Source organism: Toxotes jaculatrix, chromosome 11 (assembly GCF_017976425.1).
Source record: "Toxotes jaculatrix isolate fToxJac2 chromosome 11, fToxJac2.pri, whole genome shotgun sequence".
NCBI classification, from domain to species: Eukaryota; Metazoa; Chordata; class Actinopteri; family Toxotidae; genus Toxotes; species Toxotes jaculatrix.
Window position 1 is genome coordinate 13,765,258 of NC_054404.1, and position 24,031 is coordinate 13,789,288.

The following is a 24,031-nucleotide window of genomic DNA, read 5'->3' on the forward strand; positions in this document are numbered from 1 at the left end:
GGGTCCTGCTTTAATAGCTGAGCTTGAAGCTGTGTCTTAAAGGTCACATTAATTTGACTTTAATCATAATACCAAACAACAAACCTCAGGGCCATGTAATATTCCAGCATAGCAGTACTGTACAAAATGCATAGAAAGGAGATCAATATGTGCAGTTTAAAGCCAATTCACTTCACAAAACTAAAAAGCAAAATTGCAGTTAACATTTTTTTTGGTAATGTATGAGTTGAGTGATTATAATTTATTACTGAACAGGTTCACAGTAAATAAAAAGTGGCACTCTGGCCTCCAGTTTTGGAAGAATTATTCAAAATTTAGAAATGCTCAGTTACAGGTGCTGTAGCTCTTCAAAATCTTGCTTAAGTGCTGAAGTATTGTCAGCACAATGTATGAAAAGTAAAAGTACTTGTTATACAGCAGAATGACCCCAGACAGTGTTTTACTGTTTGAGATTAATGCTGATGAGTTAATGTTTAGACAGCATTTTGATGTTGCAGCTTGTTAAGGTGGAGCTGAAACTAACAACTTCAGGACACTGTTGGGTGGTTAAATCAATAGCAAGTCATCATTATTTTATATTGTGATCATTTTTTAATGTAAAATCCTTATGAAGTAACAAGTATTTATAGCTGTCAAATAAAACATACATTAATTTCATGTGAAATGAAGGGGAGTAGAGATGCTACTCAATCTTGATGCATTTACAATCATGTGGCTTTGAAAGGGGTACAAGGAAAAGCACGCAAGAGAGATCTCAGATGAATTATACCTGTATACACTGTATGTAGACCAATAAGCTGCTGGTCATACCTGATCAAGTCAGGCTGTAGTGACAAAAACTCCAAAGTTAGGATGTATTTTATCTTTTGTGAATTTAATTTTTTAGTTTTCTGTAGTGGATCAACATGTGGAACTATTTACCCACAGACCTGAAAATGAAATTAAACTCAGCCTGAAACTGTTTCTTTAAAGAAGAATCAGTCATGAACACCCTGGTGTTTGTTATTTTAGAGTACTGTTATTGTATCATTGTTTGTAAATTGTTTCACAATGTTTGTGCATTATTTGTGGCTTTGTGTTGTTCTGTATGTATTTTTATGGGCACTCATTGCTAATTAGCTTAGTCTATAAATGGGTGGCATGGGTTGAATGCTATACTTGTCCTTATACAAATGAACATTAAATAAATAAATAAAAGTAGCAGAGGGCAGGCCTCCCTCTTTCACCACTCAGTCTCATAGCTTTGCATGAGGCTGGATCACACTTTAAATAATATTTACAGAGAATATATCACTGTATCTGCATCTCAAATATTTTTAAATACATGCATGAGGTCAAAGGTTGTTATTCTGGGTACCCTCCCTCAGCCTGAGAGGTGGGGCGGGGGCTTCCGGGCTGCTGTCGATCCTCTGTTCCCCACCATGGGGCGGCCCTGCGCGGGACGGGGCTATCCAGAGGAGGGACCGGAGGGAGGAGCAGCCTGGAACGGTGACGTAGGATTGGAATGAGGGAGTGCATGTTCCGGGTCAGAAACTGGACGGGAGAGGAAATTAACTCCGGGACGAGACGAGGAAAAAAAAAAGCGAGAATGCTGCCCGCCTCTACTCTGAGATGTAGCCTGTGCTTTTTATGCTAAAACAGAGCGTGTTTAAAAGCGGCGGGGGTCGACGTGAAACGAGGAACCAAGTGGAGAGGGAAAAAACAGGTGCCTACAAAGTAACCAAACTGAGACAACGACGGAGAGTAATTCCCATGTTCGCCGCGACCTGACGAACGTTAGCTCGGTAACGTTATTTACCGCCGGAGTTTCGGTGTTTACTCGCGTCGTGAGTTTCGCCTCGCTCGTGTTCGTCGGTGAATTTAGTGCAGGACTGTCCCGCCGTAGCAATCTGTTGCATCCCCACCTCCAGTCCCGCTGTTTGTTTATCGCACGGGTACGAGATTTATTCCCACCTCCCCCGTGATGTTTCACTGTATACCCCTGTGGCGGTGCAACCGTCATGTTGAGATGATCGATAAACGCCACTGCTCCCTGCTGTATGTGCCCGATGAGATTTATCGCTACGGACGGAGTTTGGAGGAGCTGTTGCTGGATGCCAACCAACTCCGAGACTTGCCCAAGGTAAGCAGAAAACTGTTTCCGCTCACCAAGGTTCAGGGGCAGGGTACTCTGGCTTATTTTTGGTCACATGTAACGTGTCCCTCCGGTTGAAGTGGCTGTGACACAGAGCTGCTAACTGAGCTGATCAGGCATCCCGTGAGAGTCTGGTGGGACCTGGGGACAATAATTACGCAAGATCGGCACGGCAGGCATACTGTGGAGGTGGAAATTTCCCCCGAACTACACCTCCCACTGCAGGTTAACTGAATGCATGTGTCGAGAGTCTGGGGTTTGATCATAAAACATTTTTTTTATTCGAGTCCCAGATGTCCCAGCAGAAGCCCTGACATTGTGTCTGATATGGCAAACCTGTTTGGGCAGGTAATCCTCTGTTGAGGTCAGAAATACCCGTGACACTTTGTCTGTAAACTCAGAGAGTATGAAATACCTAATTCTCCAGAAGCTGCAATACCTATGACTCGCTGGCCTGATATCGTTAAAGGTGTATGAATAATGGTGCTGTAATATTTATACTGTGGTAGATTTGAAATATCATTAGCAATATGGATATGATTGCCAGTAAGGTAGAAACATTCACTGTTCCATATAAGACAGTTGTTTCACTCTGAAGGTTCATTATTGACAAATAGAAAATAAAAGCAAATTCCATCCACCGATGAAGGCCATGAGATGTGGCCAAAAGTTGTAAATAGAATGTTGTTGTTGTCAAACAGCAAAATACAACATTCAACAGAGATCAACATAATAAATATCATCAACATCAGTAAATATTGATTGTAAAATGATCTGTAGTCTCATTTTAAAATATTGTCTGGGCTGCAACTCTGGGCTGCACAGAAATGTTAGAGATGCACCGATCAAACTTTTTCACTGCAGGTGTCAGGTCTGCTACCTCAACTCAGCTTATAATAAATTCCAGTGCAATACCAGAGCTCCTTTTTTCCAAATTAAGAATCTTTATGCCTCATGGCGTGGAATTCATTGGATTCATTTTTGTGCAAGGTAAATGACTGAAAGGACCAGTACATTTTATAAGGATATAAACAAAAAGCTCGCTATGCTTCCCAGAGTAATTTAGACTAGAGAGAAGAGTGTAAAACGACTATCACAATTTCCCAACACATAAAGTGATGCCTTCAAATAGCCTGTTTTGTCCAACCATCAGTCCAAAACCCAATGATTGTCAATTAATTCTAAGATAAGAGGCAAAATCCTCACATTTGAGGATCTGTAACCAGATCTGTAACCATTGTATATACAATGTAGAGCCATAACCGTAGGTACATGAAGTCATCTTTCAAATTAGTTGCAACTGGATTGTGTTAAAAATTCAAGGCTACTAAACAAAACTTGTCTTTTGACTGCAGTTAAATATTCCACAACCTAAACAACCGTAACCCTTTACGTAACCCTCTATTTTTGTTTAACACAAACAATGTAGCTCGGTGAGGTGGGGACACACAAGCCTGGCCTTCTTAAATGTGACCGTAGCACTCTGGATTAAGTGGGATATTAATTAACTGATTTGCATGTTATTTCCCATGTGTGAGAGGGGTTCATTTAGTATGCCAACCTGTGGTGTCTTTCTTACGTTTGTTTAGTCTAGAGCTGCTACGTTGAAGGAAAGTATTGTTGACTTTGTGGTTTTGTTGCATATTCCTTTTTAACTTTTGCAGCCAGACTGGTTTTAGTGTGGAAGGTGCTTTCAGTTCTGCTCTGGAGAGTGTATTTTAAGCCTGAGAAGATTGTGTTGGGTATTCTCACTGTAACATTCAAAAGCAGGGAGTACGTTTGGTAATATATTAGGTTTACAGTTAGCTTAGTGCATTTGAGAAACTGTCCTGACACACTAGTGAAGTCATGGTGTGTCAGGTGTAAAGCTGATAGGATTGAAGGACTACTTTGTGCCTTTGCAACGTTTCTTTCTTTCTTGGTTTTCATCCAAATAGAACATGCAGTGATGTGTTCTGCAGTTTACAGACATCCAGACAGGAAAGGAAAGACAACAGAAAGAATATTTCTGGGCCTGGCATGCATATAGAAATTTGATGAAACAGAGATAATGTTAGCAACCTCCCATGGCCATGTCACACTGCTTACTTTGTCCACTGAAGAAAAACACAGGAACAGGTATTGTGACTGAAAACAAAGACAGCACTATGTGTTTTGTGTGCAATTAGATGTTCTAGTGTTTTCCACTGAATCATCGACCTAAATTGAAAAGTACAGACCAATAAAACCATAAACACACATATCAGACAGTACACCTGAAAAACTAGGCGCTGGCATAGTTAACCCTCTTTCCATCATCTGAGCCTGCAAGGATTTGATTAGCAGGTGTACTCTTATTGTGGCAAAACACACACACACACACTGCTGTTTCACAACTTAGAAGTCTCTACAGTCATTTTAGAAACATTCTAAGTATGTTCAGATGGTTGAGGGGTGCATTATTTGCATGCCGACAAGAGAAACTGTGTATTGTGTTCTTTGTAATGTAACTAATGTCATCAATGCTTGCTGAGTGAGCCCAAGAAACGTCCAATTGGATAAAGCTTTGTATCAGTCCACTTCAGTGCTCACTGTGTGGCCTCATCACATTTGCCTCGGAGGTGGCTAACTGAATAAACGCTGACCGCTTAGCTTTATTATTATATTGACAATGACGTAACAAAGCCTAGACACAGTAACATATTTCAAGTCAATCATTTCAACCAGAAGGCAGATAAAAACATGCACAAGGCAGCCTTAACAGCAGCGTGAAACAGCGAAGGCGTGTTTTTACCGTAACAAGATGAGGCAAGTTGAACTTGAGCAGGTAGTTTCACTAGTTTTACAAAGAAAAATCTGCTGACCAAGTCATGGAGACATGAAGCGCAGGGTTGTGTGGGTATGCTTAATAGTTAGGCCCTATTTCTCTTTTGTTTGTTTTATGTATTGTTTGAGCCGAGGCAGTGGCCTAAATTAGCAAACAGTCACTTGTGTCTCTTTGTTTATTCAAAGTTTCCCTTAAGCAACTAGTCCTCATGATACATACCACCAGACTAGTTTGAAAACACCAGTCACTAGCTTGCTAAACAGGAGTCATACTAAGAAACTGACTGGCAAGGAAGGACAGAAATGCAAGACTAGCAGGCTGTTGAAATGTGTTTGCCTGTTCATCCACTTTAAAAATGAATGTAGTTTCCAGTGTCCTCCAGCTCCAGTGAAACTTTTTAAGACAGAGGTGTTGGTGGCTGACTGATTGTCAGAGACTCATGGCTGAATACACCTCAGGTTGTGGGAAATTATGACAGTAATTTTCCCACTATTTTCTGACATTTTGTAGAATAAACAGTGAACTGAGAAGATTAGTTGATAAGACTGTTGTTAGTTGCAGCCCAAAAATGATGTTTTCCAGCCTGACAAGCAATAAAATGACCCGATATAACTCAAGTTGATTTTTGTCAAGGTTCAATATGCAAACGGTTTAATGTCTTGACTTATGGTCCGGGGAAATTGTGATGGGCATTTTAAAAAAAGTTTTCTGACATTTTATAGACAAAATGATTAAATGAGAAAATAATCTGCAGATGAAATGATAAAGAAAATAATTGTTAGTTGCACACTAACTTCAGGCATCCGTAGCTGTTTGGGGGTCTGCTGTCCTCACCAATATTTATTTAAAACTGACACAAACAGTGATGGCTGGAAAAAGCAATATGCGGTCTGAGACAGGAAGCTGCAAGGTTTATGACATATTTGAAGTGATAAAGAAAGTAATGCTATGAATCCCCAGAGCAGGAAACTGGTGGTTGAATTTACTTAGAAAGTTTCATGTGATCGACCAGAAGATGTTCTTGCAAAGAAAGAACTGTTATAAAGTGTAGTGCAGTTGTCGAGTTTCTGACATGTGTTTGTACTTGAGATAGTTTTAAATGTAGCCAAAGTTTTCAGTAGCTTAAATTTTTTCATAACCTTTTTTTTGGCTTATGTAGTAATAATTGTCACAAAACCACAAACTCCCATCTTCTGTTACATGAATACATTAAGGACTTTTTGTGACAACTGACAAGCTAAAGGTGAAACTGAAGATTCAAACATTGACTTTGGTTTGAGAAAAATGGTTAATGTATTCTTGACTCAGCCTGTTTTGGTTTGTGTGTGTCACACACGGGTGATTGTTGGGGGCGTGGTGATGAATGACACTAACAGGAAGAACAGGTTTTCTGTCAGTATGTTAATGCAAGAATCACAAAGCTTGTCACACATGTCACATATGCGATAGAAGGATCTGTTATGTATTGCTCATTGTTATGTCTCTGATTGTCTTTATTATCATGAGGAGGATCACAAAGCCATACAAAAGCATTTGAATGAAACTGCCATTGTTTTCTCTTGAGTCCTTGATACTGGAGGTTTCAGAGTACCTGTGTTTGCTTCCAACTTTGAATTGCTTGTGTCATAAAGGTGAGGCCTAGTTGAAGTAGGAAGTCTGAAAATGGTAAACATGTCGGTATAATCCACCTTAAATCTGAAATTTCCAGATCTGTCACACTTCAGGTCAGTTTTCTGGAAATGAACAAGTCTGTACTAGCAGAGACTCCCCTGATGATATCTTCAAGACCCGAATCGACACCTCAAGAAACGAATCTTTGAGCTGTCGACTCGTGATTGGCAGACAGAGACTGATTTCACAATTTGTGTTTTTAATTTGTGAATGAAATGTGAAAGTGAAATTAAGGTGGTTAAGATGTGAAAAGCTCAGACAAACAGTCATTACTTGTTAGAGCACAAGTTTGTTTGCTTGATGAAATGATGGATTAGTGACTGTTTGAACGTTCTTAAGAATGACGTGCATTTTGTCATCGGGTGGAGTTTGACTTGTGTCCACGGTGAGACAAGGTGAAAAGGGTTAATAGCAATATAACGATTAGGACTTATTTGTTTAAGATAGGTAAAGCAGAGAATGGGAGAGTTGAGCTCTGTTTTAATCCTCAGTTTTGCGATACAAATAAAAACTTGCCCCCTGATTGACTGAGGCAGGCGCAAACTAGTCACTATCATGACTGTGAGCTCAACGCCGTTTTTAATTCATCAAAGCTTTGTTGAGATTCAGACAAAATGTATTATTATTACCTCAACATGCAGCTTTGGGACAGTGAGGTAGTATAAGGGGGAACCGAAGAACAGCACCAGCCTCGTTTCTTCTTCTAAATAAAGACACATTTTTCACACAGCCTAAAACATTTAATCTTTGAATAAGTGTTCCCCTACCTGTTTTGAAAGCCATATTCCATCAAAAACCTGATTGCAAACATGGCTGAGAAAAGCTTTAGCAGCTTTAATTCATACAGGTTACAGTGGATTTAAATTGTGATATGTTTTTATTGTATTTAAAAAATTGTCAAAATTATAGAAGTATTGAAAAGCAAAACTGCACCACAATCCCCTTATTTGCAGCACAATAGACAAAGATATAAAGAGCATATTTAAATATTTAACTTCAGCTTCAGTGATTGATCGGCTGAATAATAAATAATAAATGCATGGATTTAGCACCTGCATTCATTGATGAGTTTTCTCTGCTGTTGCCTTGTAAAATGTAAAGGCCAGAGGGGAAGTTTTCTGTTCTATTATTTCTAAAACTTTAGGGGAACCTGAAGCAGCATTGTTAGCTACCTACTTCACCACAACACAGGCAAGGTTCTGCCTGCTCTTGTTGTGGGAGTCAAGTATGTGCTTGTCAACTTCAGTGATTGTGAGGATGATTGCTTATGATAATTGCTTTTGCCAACTGGATCTTCCTTTCTCAGAAACTGAGAACAGAGATGGACCTTTGTAGTTCTAAGTAGCGACCTGTGACTACACAGTTTTATGAGTTGAATCTTAGGCCAGCCAACCAGTCTGATAGTGTCAGAAAAGCCCAGTAGGGAGGAGAAGGGTCTGTGGGAGAACTTGGGCACAGGCTTTTAACTGGGAGACAAAAAGTAAAACACACTGTCAGACATCCTCAGTACAGCCTGTTGAATAAAAATCAAAAATAATATTTCTTCTTTATAATTCTTCAAAAATGACCGCTCACTGAAACAGGAGGTATTTTGTCTGCTAATTCAATAGGCCACTGGAGATGTTTGCTACTATTTAAGGTCACACAAATGGAGCAAAGAATTCAAAGTAAAGGGGTAAAATCGTTCCTGTTTCTCAAACATTGTTTAAATGCAAATGGGGATTATGTCAGACTTTGCTGTTCAATATAACAGATTTGTGACAACTGAATGGGTTTTTCATGAGGAGTTATAAAGCCAGCGTGTTAAGGCTGCAAACTGGCCCTCATCATTCTACTCATGTTCAAAAGCTGAATCTTTTTGATTAGATTAAAATGCCTTTAGCCTCGGTCTTTTTCTTGCTTTCAGTTCCAGTCAAGTCCTTTAGTCATCTGCAGTCATTTTTCCTGCTTCCTATCCAAATACATTACACACAGAGGAGCACTGAATGTTTCTAATGACAATATATGATAAAAGTAACGAAATAATAACTATTATAAGACCCTGCACAGCCACTCTTCAGTTAGTTCTGTTCCTTGTGTTAGAGCAGGAGACTGTCTTATCTGTCCTTCTTACATTGTGCTGATGTCATGTATGTCCCAGCTTCAACCTGAGCAGATGTGTAATCTGCCAGAATGATTGAAAATGCCAGTGGGACTGTATACTGCCTTTAAATGTAAAAATTAAAAATGCATTATTATTTCTGAACATGCTAACAGGGTGCATGCTGCAGCAGGAAAATAATTTTAAAGATGTTTATAATTTAAACATTTTTATTGTCACCAAACATAAAATCACCATCAGTTAAATGGAATGATTATGTTGTGATTTACTTTTACTTGAAAGCTTTTTACTGAAAATACATTTTTCTTCACCTTTCAGCCATTTTTCCAGCTGGTGAAACTAAGAAAACTTGGTCTGAGTGACAATGAGATCCAAAGACTTCCTCCTGAAATAGCCAACTTCATGCAGCTGGTGGAACTGGATGTCTCTCGAAATGGTAAGAAGGGAAAACAGTGATATACCAAAGCAGCACAAAAGCAAACTCCCACCCAGTTCTTACATATCACATTTTATAACAGAGTCTCTGTGTAATTTCTTCATATCTGTGAAAATATTCTTTTACAGTTGAGCAAGGCGGCACCAGATTCAACAAATGAATGACACTGACAGATTTACTCCCAATTAGTGAAGCTGATGCAACAAACAAGCATTTAAAAAAAGCATGGTTTGCATTAGCCTCAATCTCCCAAGTTCTTTGTATAAACCCAAACATATTCTTCTGGTTTCTCCTGCAACAGAGCAGCAGCCTGTTCACATCTGTGGCTGAAGAGTGAAACCAAGTCAATGTAAACAGAAAGTACAAACATATAACACGCTGTCCTGTTTATGCTGAAGTGGAAGTGTTTTTAACAGTCGCACATTTGATCTTTGTTTTGGTCAAAGGTGAATGCGTCGTATTTAAGAGTGAGATCTGGGTAAAATAACTAGTGAATGATAAAACAGGTTTATCCTCGTTAGATTTACCACAAAATGCCAGCTTTGTATTAAGGTCTGCACCATTATTGTTGTGATTTTCATTGTTGATCACTTGCTCTTAAAGCAACTGTCTTTAATGCATTATTTTGGCTTTGTATCATTTTATCTACTGCTGATCGTGTTGTATATTTATTTTTGAATGTTAGAACATGTTTTAAGTCCTGAGTAAGTGTTGTTAAGAAGTGTTGTAACATGTGTCTTTTCTCTTACTCAGATATTATGGAAATTCCAGAGAGCATTTCATACTGCAAAGCCCTCCAAGTGGCAGATTTCAGTGGAAATCCATTAACGAGGTAGTCCCACAGATTGTTGTTTTACTTTTCAAAAAGGAAAACAAATGATCAGTCTTTTAATGTGTTGTCTCTTCTAAAATATTCATATGTTGAGGTTTGTGTGCATTGTGTGTGTTGTTAAGAACCCTTTCTGTCAATCGTACACTCTCCTTGACAGATTGCAAATTGTGCATAGTTTGCTATTAATTGTGTGTTTTCGACAAAGTCTAATTTGCGCCGCAGCAGGGGAAAAAAAAACACATTGCTTTTCAGTCTATGGTTTAGGAGGCAACAATGAATAGTATTACAATGGCATTGGTGTTCAATACTTTTAAAGTGCACAAGGGCTTACACACACACACACACACACACACACACACCCACCACTCTTTTTCCGCAGTAGTAACCTAATTTTCCACTTTCATCAGTCCTGTTTTAACAGTCTCATAGTAAAAGTCTAGCTCTGGGTTATCAGGAACCTGATGTCATTTTGTTTTCAGTCATAAATTGATGGGAATATTAAAGGCATGATCTGAATTTTTTCCTCAATATAAATAACAGGCATATTCCCATATGAAATTTAGATGGAAATAAGCATTTGTTTGTGTTTGTAAACTCACCAAAATTTAAAATAAAGACATGGTTTTTGTCTGTTAACGACTTTCAGTGGTGGACATTGTGTTTATATTAGCAAGTTTTGGTTTTCATGGCACTCCATACTTAATCTTGCTAGTGTGCCCAGGTCCAAATACCAGGAGCAGGTGATGTTTAGTCAGTTATTAAGACTTGTTGATAGCTTTCTTGATCTCTGGCTTATATTCATTCCAAATAATGTTTCTGGAGAGAAATACTGGACAGAAGTAGTCTTGTTTTTTTGTCTCACCCACATTTATGTAGCATGCTCAAAGTCAGTTACACATATACAGATAAAAATTTAGATCAAAGGATGCAAGAAACATCTATTTTGTTGTTTCTGCGAAGTCGGACTACAACTAGCATCTTAAAAGTCCCATCTAGCCAAGCTGCAATATTAAAGGAGATAATGTAAGCAAGTGAAAACTTGACAAAAGAAAGTTTTTATCTTGAACAAGCAGAAGTGCCCATTTAGAAAATGGCAGCGTGGGCACATAGTATCCCTTTTTTAGGAGACCAGAGTGCAGAGCCTTGTCTAAAGTGTGGGCAAATCCCTGCTTAACATTGTTTACATTCTCACCAGACACATAATAACATGGCCATCTGATTAGAGTACTCTTTTATCTCGTAACCCAAACTCATCTGCAAAGTTAATGCCAATAATATTGGACGGCAGATATTAAACATTTGAATACAACTATTCTCTTTAAATTTTCTGCTGGCATCTCACTTTATGGCCCCATTGTGTTTTTATTTTTACAGGTTACCTGAAAGCTTTCCAGAGCTGCGGAATCTAACATGCCTTTCCATCAATGATATTTCATTGCAAGTTCTTCCAGATAACATTGGAAAGTAAGTGCACGTACTGTTTCACCATGTTTGCTTTGGCATAATGAGCGGATCTCGCTTTTGCCAGTAAAACATTCTAACACAGTTTCCTCGTAGAAGCAAAACTGAAAATGTTTATCTTACCCTGAAACATTAGCTTGACTAATTTCTGTGTTATGCTGAAATTAGTCAAGCTACACCATTTGTTTACTGTTTAATAACAGTAAACAAATGGTGTTCAGGGTGCCTGGAACCTTTAGAAATCACAATTCTTTTTGAGATGGCAAGCCCCTTTTTTTTTATGATATCAAGGGACTTTTGTCACTTTTTTTGGTTTGTAGTCAGTGAAGATGACGAGAAGTCCTTCTGCATAGCCAGTTAACATACTGTATGACAGTGTTCCCTCTTAGCTAAAAGAATTTAAGAGTCTGTGATGTTTCCAGATCATTGCCTCCTTCTGTACAACTGCGAAAGGTTATGCAATAAATGCTATCATCAGCAGAAAATCACATAGAAAGTCAGAGTGTTTGGATTTCTATTGTCTGCCTTTCCCCCGATTGTAATAATTTCTTCTAAAATCACCACCATCTCACGGCATTAGGAGAAAACATACCAACCACGTTACTCTTCACAGACACATCAGTCAGTGTCTGCTCCTTGGCTGCATTGTCTTTGTTCATAAAAGGCAAAAGGCTTGTAGTGAGATGGCATATAATCCGGGGTAGTAGTAAAAACTCATGTCTGCCAACATTCTTATTCCTATGAGGTCTCCCCTATTGTTGAGTTCAGTTATAATTGGATTTAATAACAGAACTAGGCGCTTTTAGGTCAAATTGCCACAAGGGATGTTTTTAGTAAAAGGTTGGAATTCAAGGGAAGCTGAAGTTAAACGCTTATAGGGATGGATTTAAAAATGGACAAAATTACTCTCGATGTGGACTTGTGGTTAGAAATGTTGATAATATTCTAATAGCTGACAGGTTTTCTCAGCAGCTGCTATCGACCATTGCAACAAATCTCCTCTTCATCAGACTCTTTTTTTTTTAAACACATAACCATGTTAACTGATGATTTTTTAAAACAGAATCTAAAAACAGATGTCAGTAGAGATGTTGTTTAAAGGCACTTTTTCTGATGTTGATTAATACGGTGAAGCTCCCACTGATGTCTTCCAGTAGTGCTCTTTAAATGATTATTGGCGGTGGTCTGGATGGCATATTTTAACCATTAGACAATTGCTGAAAGGGTTGGAGCTAAACTAAACAGAGATTTGTCTTGGCTTGCCTTGGTGCCATAAATTAAGGATTATTGCTTAACCTCTCAGAGATAATGCATGGATGGAGGATGACAGCCTAATTGTGTGATGTAAGAAAATATATTTTTTTGCTTCTTTTAGTTTTCACAGGTCAGGGTTATAGACTTTGAAATAATACTGTGCTACCTATAGATGGGCCTTTGGGCCTTAATGTTAATCTGATTATATACAGTAATTGGCCTACTGATGGACCTAAATTAAATTTCGTGCATTTTTTGTTGAACATCCATACTATAATGGATCATCCATGCACTGACGATGATCCTGCAAAACAGACCTAAAACATTTGTAGCTGGGCTTTTTTCAGGTTCTACACATTTTTTTTGTTGTAAAACATTCTGTTGAACCCTGTGGTTTAAAGACTGTAAGCAAGCATCAAAAGCCAAACATAAAGTTGGTGAGGATTTGAATATTTGGTTGCTTTGAAGCAAATGTTTTTTTGTTCTTTCAAAGTATGTGCTTCCTAGCAACAGTGTTTTTCATATACAGAATTTATTTCTATGCCCCCCCCCCCCCCCCCCGAAAATTTTTAGAAAAATGATGCTTCCTTTCAGAAATCTGCGCTTTGTAGACTAGACTGAGTTGGCTATAAAAGCTATTTCTCATATTGTTTATGATGTCTGCCATGGCAAACAGCTACAAACTGAACATAGACAAGCACTGGAACTGCATACTTATTTTGTATGACATATACAGTTTCTTTTTCTTTTCTTTTTTTTTTTCCGACAAAGTCACCTAAAGTTCAAGAGATCTCCTCACACCTATTTCCTCATGTTACGGCATGTGCCCCACATGTCATATATCTATCTTACATAACGCAGTCTGTTATGGCCTGCTTTCTGTCAAGGGGAGAAGGTAATGAAAACCATAACGCAGTTGGAACATGTGGTGGGTTTTTAGTTGTGGATAAGATAAATGTTCAAGGGGTTGAATGACATCATTTATCTCCTGAGATGGGAGTGGAAAAAAAAAAAAACGGCATTCAGAGAAACCTGAGACACTTGATGAAGTTAGGCGGTTGTTTACGTCATTTAGCTGATCACTAAAACCAGATCTCAGACAGAGTATGTTAGAAGATGTCTGTCTTTTAATCTCTGGCTCAACCATCTGATATGGTGAATGAAAAACACAGAAAGCAAGATGTAACGAAAGGTAGCAGTTGTATCGCGTATGGTTAAAGTTGAGGGTCAGCCTGTGCGCTGACAGAGGCAGAGCTTGGTTTTTAAACCAGGAAAATGTTGAAAAAGATGTTAACTCCTTGGTCCATCTCTAATCCCACAGGGAGGCTGAACTGTTTCTTCTCGGTGCTCATCAACAAGATGGACTTTGTACTGTGCTAGTTGGCTGATGTCATAAAATCCTCCATTAATTGGGTACATTTACAGCACTGAGGCACACATAAGCAGCACCGTGCTGTACTTTGGTCTATGATAGCTATTCAGACATTTTGCTCTTCATTTAAAGTATGCCACAGTTGTTTATGCTGCTGCAATTTTAGGGCCTTGATAAGACTGACACGCCTCTAAAGTACTTCCTGTTCTCAGATATCTGATTGCAAGGAGACGTTTTACAGCCATTTTTTTCTCCTCTCATTAAACGTCTTTGTTTTAGAAACATTCAAGAGCATCATGTATAAAACCTATCTGTGTTGTGGAGGTATGAGTAGAAGGTGTAGAGAAACTACATTTTATATTTCATGGCATTTTCACTGATAATCCTTCTTTTTGCCTCATTACATTACAGCCTTTCCAATTTGGTATCGCTAGAACTCAGAGAAAATCTGCTCACATTCCTACCAGAGTAAGTATTTAACCGCACTGTGTGTGTGGATATGTGTATGTGTAAATTGTTGTGCCATACATGAGTGCCCTTGTATAAAAGAGAGACTTTAACTTATATTTCAAGGAGCAACTTTAACTTGTTGACAGAGGTTAATAAGTTATAGAACGTGCTGCAAACCTCTGCATTTTTATTTTGACCTTATTTTCATTTTAACTTCCCTTCCGTCTGTTATCCACAGGTCACTATCTCAGCTTCACAGACTTGAAGAACTCGACCTAGGAAATAATGAACTTTACAGTCTGGTAAGTGTTTTTTTTTCCTGAATGCTGGTGAGCTTGTCTACTCAGAAGAATGCCACATGGCTGCTCACAAAATGAACAGAACGAAACTTTTTCCCATTTCCTTGTTCTTGTCATGTCCAAGTAGATTAGCGTCCCTCGAGAACAGATTTTGCCTCTTATCACGCAGTTGGGAGGATGACCATCTGTGTTGAGCTCTAGTTTTAAGTTGTAATCTTGTGTGAGAGGTCTAACTCCAATGGTGAATGATTTACAGACTGATCAAGCAGCGTCAGACTGCAAAGAAATGGCTTTTTATGTGCTTTATTTTATTGATCATTTGTTCCTCAGTTGTGTGCACATGAACCTCAGTTCACCTCACATTGTTGTATGTTGTTTGAATTTTTTCTTCTCTCAGTTATCATGATTAATATTTGGTACTTTTCCAAAATTACAGATCTTTGAATTGACTTTTGAGAAATCAAAAGTAGCCTAGATGCCAGAAAGCAGCTGAATAATACCCTCTTGAAGAAAGCACTGTAGCCTAAAACCAAAATAAGTTTAAGTATATAGGAGAGTTGTGGATCCTTATTTTCATTCGTTTCAATTGATTTTTAGTGCTTATGCTTCAAGTGGTCTGCAGCTTGCTGTTATGTTCACATCATGAATTTCAATTAAAGAATAAAGAAATCAGTCTTTTGTTGTCTCTGTTCTGTTTTCCTGACTCTCTCTCTTTCAATCCCTAAATTTTCTTCCTCCCACATAGCCGGAGTCAATAGGCTGTCTTGTCAGCTTAAAGGACTTGTGGCTGGATGGAAACCAGTTGACTGAAATACCTGCAGTAAGCTATGCATGCAAATGTATTTCTTGTATTTGATTTAATTGTTTCTTCATTAATTATAGTACCACTGTTTCAAGCAAGAACAGTGCTGTAAAAACCCATCCCAAGATAAGACAGATCATATCTTGGAGTCCTATTAAATATGTGTATAAAACTTAAAAACTGTGTCTGACTATAAATGTAGTGCAGTGATTCCTTTAATTATTTCTGTTTAAGCACATGCTAACATTATCAAAGTGGACACATATGTCTGCTTTTCTACTAGGTTGTATTTGCTGTCAAATTATTGTGACTTTCATGTTTGCTTACCACAACTGTCTGCTCTGAACCACAGGAGATGGGCACTATGAAAAGCATGTTGTGTTTGGATGTGTCAGAAAACAAACTGGTGCACCTTCCTGAGGAGCTGGGAAGCCTGCTGTCACTAACTGACCTGCTGGTGTCTCAGAACCTCATCGACGCTCTACCTGAAAGCATTGGTGAGCATGTGAATTCTCCTTGCTCTTTATTAAGATGATTATGCTGTCTTGCGAGCTTGTGTTGGGTATGTCTCAGCTGTCTTATCTAATAGGTTATTTCTCCTCATTTAGTTATTCTCAAATACGGGAAAATGTTGCTGTTTCCTTTTAAAGTTTCATTTAAATTGGCTTGTCTAATGTTAATGGGACATAAGATGCTTTGGTGTCAGTATTTAATGTGACAAGTACCAAATTTGTAAGCACTTGTACTGTAGCACTGCTTTTAGCCATATGTTTGAAAGAGTTACTCACAATTCTGGATGATATTCAGCTCTTGCTCCTATGTGATTTGAATGTATTTATACTTTTAGACAGCAACATACATTTTCCACAATGTCATAATAATTTCATCATCAGTCTGATAATTAATATCTAAATAAGGTTTATATTATCTAATATATATATATTTTTTCTGTCTCTGCAGGAAAACTACGGAAACTTTCTATATTGAAAGCTGATCAGAATAAACTAACTCATCTTCCAGAGAGCATTGGTAACTGTGAAAGTCTTACTGAACTTGTGCTCACGGAGAACCAGCTACAGGTTTGTTGGCAATGTGTAGTCTTTAAAATGTAATGACAACACCATGGAATTAGTACCATCACACTCATTTTACAGAGTGCAGCCTTGACCAGCCCATGCTAACCAACTGGAAAATAGCTGTAGGCAAGGCTGTTCAAGTGCATATGATTTAAATTTCACATGAAATAATGTAATTAAACACATCTAGTAAACACTGAGAAGAGCTAACCCACCAAAACTGCCTTAGGAATGAATAGATTTTATAATTAAATAAGAAACATAACCATTCTATCATCTAGAGATCTGTATGCTGTGGCATATTTTGACTAGTGGCTGGAGGCAGGGAGAGGACTTAGATCCTAGTTCAGGTTGAATTGCTCAGGACAGGTTATAATGGATGCACTCACTCACTGATACACAGTGATGACACACAGAGTGAGATAGAGGTTCAAGTGATGCATACATGAGGCATACTGACCAGTCTGTCTGTTTTTCCGTCACATCTCCCTTTGTCTCTGTGTGACAAAGAGACAAACTGTAAGAAGTGAAACCGTAAAGATATTGTAAAGAAACACATAAAATAAGTAAATACTCATATTTTAACTTTGTGTTTTTTAAGTCTCAAATGTACAAAACTAGGCAAGCAAATGAGGTTATATCTAATTGTTGTTTTGATTTATTTCTTCTTACAGAGTTTGCCAAGGAGTATTGGGAAATTGAAGCGACTTTCCAACTTCAACTGTGACAGAAACCAGCTAATGTCAATACCCAAGGAGGTAAGCTTTCCATATATCAACCAACATCATTTCAATAAAAAGTTAAAGTGAACTGAGAAGCAACAGATGACCCAAAACCCAAAAATGAAAAGCTGAAATGAAACCAAAACTGTGTGGGTTTCATAATCCAGAGGTAACTCTTCTAACAACAGATATATACAATGTAATAACACCCAAGTTTATAATTGAAATGTTCAGCGCCAAACACAGAAACTGGTCAACCCAGACTGGTGCCCCCCCTTTTCCTCACCCAAAGAAACCAGAAAGACAAATGAGACATGATGACACTCAGAGAAATGTGAACTCTGTTATCTTCCCGGTGATCAACTGAAAATATGCTCCAGCTCAAACCTTTTTTTGCAAGTCCAAAGTCTTAGGTTCATTCACATTTCGGATCAACAATGCTCTTTCTTGCTGCGCTTTCTCATTTCACTTTTACTGCCCAGTCCTGTCGGTTTGCTCGGCTCTGTTTGAGTGTCTCCATTGTGTTTCTGTGTGACATTCTTTTCTAACCTCTTGTCCGTTTAAGTGAAGGCACGCCTGGTTGAAAGCTTCATCTGAAAGGCTTCTTTAGACGTTGTACAATGGTCCTGTGTCTTAATGATGCAAAGACTGCAGTGTTTGGCGAAAAATAACAGTTCAACACACTTGGCTTAGATAATGAATCGATGGGGTCACTGTTTTCTCAAACCAGCGTTGCATGACATCTCTAACAATCACAGCATAACCATGGCCCAAGTATTGATTTGTGCTTTGCAAAGCTACTTGACCACTGGCCCAGTTTTATGGATTCCATCGATTAGTTGCTTCTAACACTTTTTCCTTGGCTGAATTTTATCCACGCTTACACACAACCATGAATTTGAATTGTTTTCAATTTGCTTTAAAACCTTTTGTTTGTTCCTTATGTTTAATTTACTGTTGACACTATTCTCTCCTGTGGACATGTAAAGCACTTACCATATTTACACGTGTAAATGATGAGCTTAACCTGCTCCTTTTAACATGATGAATCTGTGGAACAGTACTGGTATCCTGCTCCTGCAGGTCTGAGCAGATTAATAGATTACAACTGCAGTTCAGCTGGCCCATCAAGTCTCTGCTTTGTCTGGCTACTAGGCCTAATTGTTCCTAATTTTAGGTCCCTCTGCCACATCCCATTGACATTTAACTAATCTACCACCGAGATCACCAATTCTGGGACAAAGCGCCCAAATACTGACAACAGATTAACTCTGGTTTCTTTAACCCTGGCATTGTTAAAATGTCACACACGTTTATGTTACTTTATACCCTGCATATCCACACTAGGAAAGGAAAAAGCCCATTGAACCCCTTTTGTCGGTGTGTCTATATTATGTTTTTATGCCTCACAGGACACGTTACTGTGACTGACATGCAGCCTAATCATGTCTCTTTTGTTACGTAGATTGGGGGCTGCAGCGGTCTGAATGTCTTCTGTGTACGAGAGAACAGACTGACGAGGATACCGTCAGAGCTGTCACAAGCCACGGAGCTGCATGTGTTCGACGTCTCTGGAAATAGGTATGTGGGGCAGAGTGGAGAGTGAAACACAAACTGCTCAAGTATTTTAAAGAAGTAATAATGATACAAACCGAAATTTTCCAAAACACGAAACATGATTTCTAATTATTTCTATCATACTTGACAAATACTTGATTTAATACTTACTTTCTGTTTTCTGATCTCTAAAGATTATTCTGATGTTTTGACATTATATTACACACTCACTGTCAGCTGAAGGTTGTTTTGGCTCTGATTTTCTGCCTTTACCTGTTTTGGTTTAAGCTTTGTCTTCAGAGAAAGCTGCAGCAATGTCTGCTGCTTGAGTCACACACACAAACATGTTCACCTCTGTGTCTGGGGAGTGTTTCCCTTCCTCCACATTGTCAAAACAACGGCCAAGTACCTCATCCTCATGCAATACAAATCGTAAATGTTAACACAGCAGTGTTGTGAACAAAGACTCAGCAGGTATCTTGTTTGTTTTTTTTTTGTTTTTGTTTTTTTAAATCCTTTATGACATGAGCCAGTAAGTGATTTATTTCCTGTTTGTTTTCAGGCTCACACACTTACCATTGTCCCTGACCACACTACGACTCAAAGCCTTATGGTTGTCAGAAAACCAGTCGCAGCCTCTCCTTACCTTTCAGACAGACGAGGATCCTGACTCAGGGGAGAAGGTGCTCACCTGCGTGCTGCTGCCTCAGCAGCCATGTGAACCAGACAAAGGTAATGTTTTTTATCAAGTGGAAAGCTAAGATAATCCTTTGAAGTTTTGAATAACCAAATGAATCATGAATCAGCTGTGTTATGAGGAGCGGTAGACATTCTTCTCATACCGGACTTGTTGAATTAAATGACCAGTGTGTACTATTTGTGTGTGTGTGTGTGTGTGTGTGTGTGTGTGTGTGTGTGTATAAAAATATATGCAGATCCGATCCCATATCAGTATCGATATCGATACTGGATCTGATCCCGTATCGGTATCGGGTTCCGATACCAATATAATTCATCTCATAATTCATTCCGATCCAACCTGCAGAGATTTCCGATCCATGAACCATGTGTGTGCTTTAATGTTGTCTGCTGAAATGACTCCATAAGTGATTTCCTGTCGGCTGCTCTGCTAACTGGCTGCAAAATGTGTAAAGGGTTTCCTGAACAGAGGCGTGTCTCAATATGAGGTGGAGTAATGAGACACGCCGCCGTGAGCAGCACCGTGGCTAACCAACTTTTCAGCACAACATGTCCTCTGTGTGGAAGTATTTTGCACTAGAAACACCACGAAGCAAGACAGCAGCGTCCAATGTTTGCTAAGCCGTTTTACCGAGGGGCGGAAGCTCTGTTGCAACCTATAAGTGGTAATAGGTAGCGATTAGCTGTTAACGTAATATAGAAAATCCCATTGATGGGCTAGCGCATTAGCATCGGTTGCGCTGTTAACTTTTACCCACAAACAATAAACCAAAGTGGGACACCATAACAGGAAAATCATACAGGTAATTCACACACCAACAATATATTACTCACAGACTTATGTCCCTTCTAGGTACAGCAGGAAGAAAATGAACCGTCAGTGAGCTTCCGCCCCTCAGGATACATTTGAAAAACCTTGATTTGTTGCTGCTACAAGAGCCAGTATACTTAATTTGTGCTGATCAGATCAAGTAGCCCTTTTTATTTCAAATTTATTTGGAGAGGGGTAGTCTTTCCAGAAGGTTACCCTTTATGGGTATCTGTCTTGAATTTAATAAATTTTAACTGTTAACAGGATTTCCTGTTTTTCTGACTTTCTTTTCTGACCTTATACTTACCTCAAGTTGCCCTTTGGGACATACATGCATACATTCATGCATATATTTGCCTGTGGAGGAGATTTATTACAGCATCAAGTAAAAGTAACAATAATGATAATAATAATAATAATAATAATAATAATAAAGCAAACAGAGCTCTGGTATCGGAATAGCATTGGTATGACAGATATCCGAATTCAGGTATCATGAACGGATTGGAAGTGAAAAAATGTGGATTGGTGCATCCCTAGTTTCCATGCTCCTAACACGTCAGTTTTCTTCTAGAGCAAAATGACTTGGTGTCAGCCCTGTGACATTTGAGTAATATTCCTCATCAGTTCTTGCATCGTCTCCGCCTATTTGGTGCCCTGCAGTTTTGGTGACATTATCACATGATCTGCTCGGAGAAGCACAGTGTGTTCTGTGTCCTCTGATCCTTCCCTGCAGTATCTGTCGATGATGAGGTCCTGTAAGGGATCACAGCGCCTATAACAGATCAGGCCCTCCCCTGTCCCTTGAGGCCCTCCTTGGTTATGTTTTTCAGAAATGCCATGGATTGGACAGCTAAAGAGGCTTAGCAGCGGCTGGCCTGCTTCCATTAAAAGCTCGCCCACTGGGTATAGAGATGCGACTGAGGCCTGCCTCTATCTCTGCCTGATACAACAGTTTATTGTAATTTTTTTTTCTTTGCTGTCATCCCCAGACTTGTGCGTAAATCTGTGGTGTATTTGTTTTTCACTCCAAAACGCTTGGACAGCTATCGCTGAACTTTTGCTTTTGAAAAGATGCTTGTTTTTCCCTCAGAAAGAGATGCTGCATTTATTCATTCATTTTTGTGACACACTCTCTCTCTTGTGGGAGAGATGCAGATGTAAGATTGGCGGAGGTCAGATGAGTGAGGCTGAAGCTGAAGTTGGGGGTAGGGAAGATTGTGTTGCTGTAAGCCTGTGACTAAGCTGGGATTTGAAACTGTGATCTGGCAGTTTCAGGCTCTCTCTTATAAGCGCTGGGTTATGTGACAGCTTTCATTTCTTGAGTTGGCAGATTGCAGAGAAGCAATCACAGCAACCATATTGATTTTAATCTACTAAAATATTCACTTCACTTGTACTCTATAATTCACTCGGAGCATCTGTATCCATTGATGAATTCCACTAACACAAACTGTGTTTTCGCTTTGAAAAACAACCCCAGGCTCTGACAAACTTGCCCGCTTTGGAGCCCTGGAGAGCCTGGTGAATGACATGGCAGATGACACGTGGGACAACAAAGCCATGAACAGGATCAGTGCTATTCACTTCCTGGATGATGATGAGGAGGAGGAGGATGACGACAAGGTGAGAGCAGCGAGCTCGAGGGCACAATGTGGCATATGGTGATAGAAAAAGAAAATTAAAAGCTATTGTTAAAGGTTAAGGCTGCTGACAAACTAGATTTTTGTTGTTGTCAACAAACCCTATGAAAAGACTAAAAGCAGTGGATTATATCCAAAGCCAGATATATTCTATTTCTCTGTGTCATAGAGCTCTGTTATTGTTACTAAAAACACCTAAATGAGCATCATGGTTACAGTAGGTGAAACTGTGTGTTCCTTATTCTTTAAGGTCCAAATTGGAGAAACAAGAATAAAGAGCTGGTTTTAGTTAAATGCTAACATCAGCATGCTAACTTGTTCACACTGACAAAATCTGTTCTTCGTTCACCACCTAGAACAGATGTAAACATTTACTCTTTTTGCTGCAGATATAGAAAATGTACCAATAATCTGAATCTTTACTCCACGCAGGGAACACTACTCCGGCGGGCCACGCCACACCCCGGTGAGCTGAAAACTATGAAGAAAGTCGTGGAGAACCTCCGCAATGACCTGAACGCTGCCAAAGGCCTGGACTCCAACAAAAATGAGGTCAATAACGCTACAGACAGAGTGACCACTTCTGTGTGACCTTTACCTCAGAAATGTTTTTTACCTCCTGTGTCTCACCATGTTGTCCTGCACAACCCCAGCAGCCCCCTGTTTTTTGTTTTTTTTTTTGTCTTACCTTTTGGCCTATCCCTCCTCTGGTTAAACCCTGGGACGCTTGTACCCTTACTCCACCTCCAGTCCTGTGTGAAAAAAAAAGTGTTTGGCTCAGTCTACCAGGGCCACTGTGCCTTCCTCTTTTTTAAATTAACGTCCACAGCAATAATCTGCACAGAGATGCTCCTTTTAAAAGATATTTTAAAGATTTATTACTTTTTTAAATGCCTCTTTTTAAAAATATTAGGTAGTTGCACTATTATAAGTCTTTATAATATGGTCAAACCTTCTTAAATGTATTATATATTTGTTCTATATCTATTTTTAAAACACTGGGTGAATACTTTTTACATTTTGGGCAAATATAAAAGCAGGAGTTTTTGGACCTACTGATTAAGGATTATTGTATATTCTCTTGTGAATATTGATACTTTTATACTTTTCGGCAGCTCAGATGTAAATAAAAATGTATAGTAAATTTCTTAATCAGTTGCAGATTTTTAAACTTCTCAGTTTCAAACTTGGTACTTTTTCCTCTCTTTTTTAAATTAGTGAACAAAACACAATCACTAATGTCTTATTCAATCCATATAATTGTCATTGGGTAAGTGGATGGCCTTGAATCCTCTTTTTTTGTTCATCTGTAAAATATCTAGACCCATTTCTTTGGATAATAAATAGTTCTGATTAATTAATTAAGTTTGGATTTAAGTACTGCACATCAAACTTTTAAGTACTTGTCTGCAATGTAATTATGCAGAAATAATAATGCTATTTTATTTATATGTGCTGTGCTTCACTGCTTTGCAACATTTTTCAAATAGATGCCAAAAACAGCTGTATTATATTTTAAAAGTTTTCCTTTCCCTTTAACAAAGAGACCTGTGTAGAGTAATGGTCGGAGGTTTGGTGACAATAAGGTTCATATCACAAAGATGGCATCCTTTAAAAATGCAGTTGTTAGAAGTTCCACTTTAATGCACTTCTCAGCGTTTCTCAGATCTTATTCTTTTATATGGTACATGATAATTTGTATGATTTTCTTTTAAAATTGATTGCAAAAAAGTGGACCAGAGAAATCGGTTCAAGTGTTGGGTTTTTATGTTTTTAATTATTTTTCTGATCAAACTGCACAAAACAGATCTCAAGTAGGCACTGGGCCTGGAGATTTGGATGACTTTTTAACCACTGATCAATAAAACGAGTGCAACACTAAACAACATGTTTGTAATTCCTTTT

General features: G+C 38.6%; 1 protein-coding gene across 1 annotated transcript; it reads left to right on the plus strand.

Moving 5' to 3' along the window:
- The first annotated feature begins 1,488 nt into the window (after nt 1–1,488).
- Nucleotides 1,489–24,031, plus strand: lrrc1 (leucine rich repeat containing 1). The gene is made up of 14 exons (XM_041049907.1): nt 1,489–2,122; nt 9,031–9,148; nt 9,902–9,980; nt 11,355–11,444; nt 14,479–14,535; nt 14,756–14,819; nt 15,562–15,636; nt 15,971–16,115; nt 16,579–16,697; nt 17,369–17,452; nt 18,882–18,997; nt 19,536–19,705; nt 21,967–22,109; nt 22,559–24,031. The coding sequence occupies exons 1-14, from the start codon at nt 1,964–1,966 to the stop codon at nt 22,715–22,717; spliced, it is 1,578 nt and encodes a 525-aa protein (XP_040905841.1). The 5' UTR covers nt 1,489–1,963; the 3' UTR covers nt 22,718–24,031.

Coding starts and splice junctions, on each gene's coding strand:
- lrrc1 (XM_041049907.1), top strand. CDS start 1,964: ATGTTTCACTGTATACCCCTGTGGCGGTGCAACCGTCATGTTGAGATG. Junction 11,445..14,478: donor CTTCCAGATAACATTGGAAA/GTAAGTGCACGT, acceptor ATTACATTACAG/CCTTTCCAATTTGGTATCGC. Junction 16,698..17,368: donor TCACGGAGAACCAGCTACAG/GTTTGTTGGCAA, acceptor TTCTTCTTACAG/AGTTTGCCAAGGAGTATTGG.